The following is a 4,676-nucleotide window of genomic DNA, read 5'->3' as shown; positions in this document are numbered from 1 at the left end:
CGATTCAACTGATTGCTAGGATTGCTACGAACATAGTATATGTTCATGATTATGATTAGTGTAGGATTGGGTGCCTAGAATGTGCATGTCTATGATCAGTGTAGGCTAGGATTGGTATGTGTGCTTGCTATGTGTCCATGTGTATAATGTGCATGATCAATGCATTGATCAAGGAAACACACATTGCTATGATCAGTGCACTGATCAAGGAAACACACATTGCTATGACCAGTTCATTTGATCATACTAATGCACATTGCCACGATCAGTTCATTGATGTACACTGTAATGGTAGATAGTCCATTTTGCTATGCTACTGACCTGTGTCTTCCTAACTAACAAGGTGATGAAGACCGAGTGGGATGTCATCGGTGGTGGCGCCCTCCACCGAAAGTCTTGGAGGACGTGATCTGCGGATCGAGATGTCGGGGAGGAGGAAGCCGGTAGCGGCGGCGATGTCTCTGCTCATGCTTGGGCGCAGGCTAAAGCTTGAGCACAAGACAATAGAACCAGTGCCACACCAGTTCTACGTGTAGATCAAGAACGATGACGACCTCGCCTTCCTGGTTGTCCTAAAGGCTTTTCAGCCTGTCCCGAGGAGGTGGTTCTACATTCGGCTGTCTCGTGGCGTGCCGCTTGCCGCTGGCAAGTGGTGTAACTAATGGGTGCAGGTTCAGCAGTTGCGCAACAAGGTGGTGATGGTGCAGTGCTAGAGCAACTTCTGCTGGAAGGACCTCATGCTTGCCGGCGACATATTCGTAGTCAAGATCGTACCATTCTAATGTAGGTATCTGTGTAATTGCTAATGTGTTGTGTTAATTGTGTGTTTTATGTGATGTTAATGTGTTATGTGCTTGCTAGTGCTAAGATCACCATTTTTGAAAGGGGTGAGCAGAACAACACATTGCACACAACCAAACAATTGTGGTTTGCATTTGCTCACACTTACACTACACATGCCGTCCAAACAACACAACGGACACAAAATTGATCAACAGTGCGATGCAAGGGACCAAACGAAATAAATTGCACAACATGGCCCAGAGGTTGTTTATTCAGCCAAGCTAAGTCAGGCCATAGATGCAAGAGCACAAATTTTGATACAAGCAACCAAACAGGCACATAACGTTCCTCGCAATGGAACTATACCAGGATTCAGAATGTTTGCAAATGTTACACACTTCCCCTGCTCTTTTGTTGCTGATCAGTAGATGAACATCCACAAGATCAGTTTTTTTGTTTGTGCGAAAGCATCCTACCAAACTCAAGTTCAGATACTACAATGCTTTGACCATCATCCCCTCAAACTCTGATCTCATCGCTCTAAGTGCGGGGAGAAAAGTTCCATACGTTCAGTTACATGAATTCACCACATTACACTGGAGTGCACAACCTATAGCCGTGCTCACCCATTTCTCTTTGGCTCCGTTCTTCTGTTCTTCCTTGTTTTACATTGATCCTATTTCCGCCTGTCCTTGGCCCTTTTGAAAGTTTGCTTGCCCTTGTTCTTCCACTTCTGGTTGCCTCCGGGTGTCCGGGCCACCTGAATTTCCCTTACCTTACGCATCCTGCAATTTAACGGAGAGCCATGTTGTTCAGTTTCAGGAATTCTTAAATGAAAAAGATGCATTATCTACCAACTTTAGTACTTTAAATCCAGTGTATAAATTCAGTTTTCTTCTTTTCAGAGACTGGAGAACTTCTGATATGCTACAGGTTGAATCTATCCCCTCAAACTTCAAAAGTAGATGGTGATTCATTTGCTCGAATGCTGCGTCACAACCCAGCTCCAAACCAAGGAAAGGCTCTAGTCTATTTTACAGTATGGTTCTGTTGTTGTATAACAACCGATGAACTCTTCGATCTGGAGGCCATATGCAATTAATACACAAAAACTTTTACTGGCAGGTGACAACAAGACTCCAGTATCACTGCATGTGGATAGAAAAGGATGATGGGCTTACCTGTAGTTCTTGAGTTTTTGGTCAGATAACAGCTCATCAACCAAGGTCTGCTTCCTTTCATGCTTTGTCAACCTACTTGAGTAGAACTCAGATGCAGGCTCAATAACCGTTCCAACCTAAACCCATCATCAAAATATTCAGTTTGTTAACTACTGATGAGCATTCACAACTTTTCAATGGTATGGCCAAAATATTTAATAAAGCTCGCAATTAGACCACTTACTTGGAAATACTTCGGAAGAGCCTTGGATTTACCAGACCTCTTGAAATGCCTTTTAGGGTCCATTACATGCCTCAGCTGCAAAACATATGTCGAGCATATTGTGCTTAAGCCACCAAAACATAAAAACTCAAAGAATAAGTAGATGGCCCTGTCTAACATTGGGTTCAACATTTACATAGTATTTCAACTCACGATATTCGGTTCTTAAAAGTAACATAGTCCAACCAGATTGCAATACTATCAGATAAGCCTCCAAAGATGCTGCATGTTGACAAGCAAATGTGGTATGCTAAGTGTTCACTAAACCATACTCCCTCCATTCCGAAATCTAGTGCGCGTAGATTTTATCTCATATACCAATGCATGCGCTGGCAGTGCATTTTGGACGAGAAAGCCCCCAGCCTCCAATGCGAGTACTAGTAGTACTAGTACGTTGGCCTCGACGCTCCAAGGAGTACTAGTACTAGTACGATGGCCGCCTCCGTCTGCTGCTCGCGAGCGCCCACGACCAGCAAGCAAAGCCGGCAAGGGAAGCGGTCAAGCGGGTATACGAGCCAAGGATGCGGCGGCGCTAGCCATGCACGCGTTCAGGAGCAGCTGTGAAATCGGCATCTCCATTGGACCCAAGGTGGAACTGCTCACCGGTGCTGGAGAAGAAGACCGAGAAAGGGGCAGCCGGCACCAGAGGAAATCGATTGACGCCGGACGTGGATGCGGGCATGGACGTGGAGAAGCCGGCCGTGGACGCGCGACGTCAGGGTGCCGGTGACGGCCACGCGCGCTGCTCGCGAAACTCGGGGCACGCCTGCTGGGTGCGTTGGCGGCTGGTGGACGAGCTCCACGCGCGCGCCGAGCTCCCGCAGCTGGTGGCCCTGCTCCCCGGCGTCCGTAGGCTCGTGCTGGAGCTCCTTCTCCAGGATGCAGGCCAGGGGCACAGTGGCAATGGAGACACTAGCAGCAGATGCGACGATGCCGGAGGCCGGCCGTCGACGCGGAGGCGCCGGATGCGAACGCGACGACGTCGGATGTGGAGGCGGAGACACCGGTATCAGATGCGAGGACGCCGGAGGCTGGCCGTGGAAGCGAAGGCGTCGGATACGGACGCGACGACGCCAGATACGGAAGCGACGACACCGGATGTGCCGGCCGTGGACACAGCGACGCTGGAGGCAGACGCGGAGATGCCGGAGACGCCGGCCTCCATCTCCTGAAATCTCCGCCGCCGTGGAGTTGGAACCAGAGGGAGGGGATAAAGGCGAGCGTTGCGTGCGGGAATTCTGTTGCGGGGCTAGTTCCGTCCAAAAGCGTCGAAAGTAGTTAATACGCACTACATATTGGAATATCGACAAAAAAGTTACCCGCACTATATTGAGGAACGGAGGGAGTACATGCTTGCTTAATGATTAAATTTCATTCTATTGAGAGCAGACAAAACGAAAGCAGTAGTACTTTGTTTTAGGAGAAGCCTAGCTATCCTTAATACAGTACTCCCTCTGTAAAGAAATATAATAGCGTTTACATCACTACTTTCACTCAAGCACTACTGCACACTTACAAAATGGCTAATGCTTGCCCGTCAGGAATTCAGGATCACCTTCCTAAACTCTAAATTAAACAGGCGTTTTTTTTCTTCTGTTTTCCGAAGTTACATAACGGAGGCCCACACTGAATTACTACTACTGACAGCACACCTAAGTGTAAGACCATACCTGCAAAATCTCAAGGTCTTTCTTCAACTCGGGAGTGATGCTCGGCGCCGGCATGTCGAACCTGGAAAAAGACGCAGCAAATCATAAGCACCCACCCATTCAAGAACCCAGTAGAAAATTTTCCAATTCATAAGCGGGGCTCAACTCACCAGCCCTTGCCAGTGGTGTCCTTGACGCTCTTCCTCGCCATCTTGTTGACCTTCCTGGGGTCCCTCGGGGGCACGTAGAGCCCGTCAACGAGCTGGTTGCTGGGCTTCCAGAGGGACTCCTGCGCGTCAATGCTCGGGGTCGGCGCCGAGCCCTTCTTGCTGCCGCCGCCGGCCGCCGCCAGGGAAGGCAGCTGGGGCGCCCACGACAGGCCGATCGGCGCTGCCGCCGACGACGACATCGCTCTCTGAGCCTTTGTAAGCTTGGATAGCTGCTCCTTCTCTTGCCCCGGCGTTGTTGGGTTACGCGGCGGCGGCGGGGGCGGGCGGTGGAGGGGGAAGAGGAGGAAAATCAATGAGGCGGCGGGGTAGGAGGGGGGAGGGGACTAGGGCTAGAGACCTCCTATTTCCCGACCTACGCGGGGAACCCCTCGTCGCCCCTGCGCGCGCTTCGGCCCGGCCCATATGCGCGAGACGCGGCCCTTGTTTTTCTTTGTTTTGTTTTTCAAATTTTAAGAAATGTTCATGAACCACAAAATCGACAAAAACTGTTCAGGGTAAAAAAACGAATTTTAAAAAAGTTCAGTCATTTGAAAATATGTTATGAATTTCAAAAACTATTCTCATATTTCAA

The 4,676-nt window shown here is 49.3% G+C and overlaps 1 protein-coding gene across 1 annotated transcript; it reads right to left on the bottom strand.

Annotated features, from left to right (window-relative positions):
* Nucleotides 1–1,095: 1,095 nt before the first annotated feature.
* On the bottom strand, nt 1,096–4,427 carry LOC123128277 (rRNA-processing protein fcf2). Its single transcript, XM_044548245.1, has 5 exons — nt 4,046–4,427; nt 3,897–3,957; nt 2,188–2,262; nt 1,965–2,080; nt 1,096–1,568 (listed from the first exon to the last, which is right to left on the bottom strand). The coding sequence occupies exons 1-5, from the start codon at nt 4,282–4,284 to the stop codon at nt 1,460–1,462; spliced, it is 600 nt and encodes a 199-aa protein (XP_044404180.1). The 5' UTR covers nt 4,285–4,427; the 3' UTR covers nt 1,096–1,459.
* Nucleotides 4,428–4,676: the final 249 nt, after the last annotated feature.

This window comes from Triticum aestivum, chromosome 6A (assembly GCF_018294505.1).
Source record: "Triticum aestivum cultivar Chinese Spring chromosome 6A, IWGSC CS RefSeq v2.1, whole genome shotgun sequence".
Classification (NCBI taxonomy): domain Eukaryota; kingdom Viridiplantae; phylum Streptophyta; class Magnoliopsida; order Poales; family Poaceae; genus Triticum; species Triticum aestivum.
The sequence above is the reverse complement of the archived record's forward strand: the minus strand, read 5'-3'. Positions and strand labels throughout refer to the sequence as shown.

What these genes read in the sequence shown, in the direction of transcription:
- LOC123128277 (XM_044548245.1), bottom strand. Translation starts at nt 4,284, where the DNA reads ATGTCGTCGTCGGCGGCAGCGCCGATCGGCCTGTCGTGGGCGCCCCAG. An exon ending in GACACCACTGGCAAGGGCTG is followed by an intron (nt 3,958 to 4,045) that starts GTGAGTTGAGCC and finishes GTCTTTTTCCAG; the next exon opens with GTTCGACATGCCGGCGCCGA. An exon ending in AAGACCTTGAGATTTTGCAG is followed by an intron (nt 2,263 to 3,896) that starts GTATGGTCTTAC and finishes TATGTTTTGCAG; the next exon opens with CTGAGGCATGTAATGGACCC.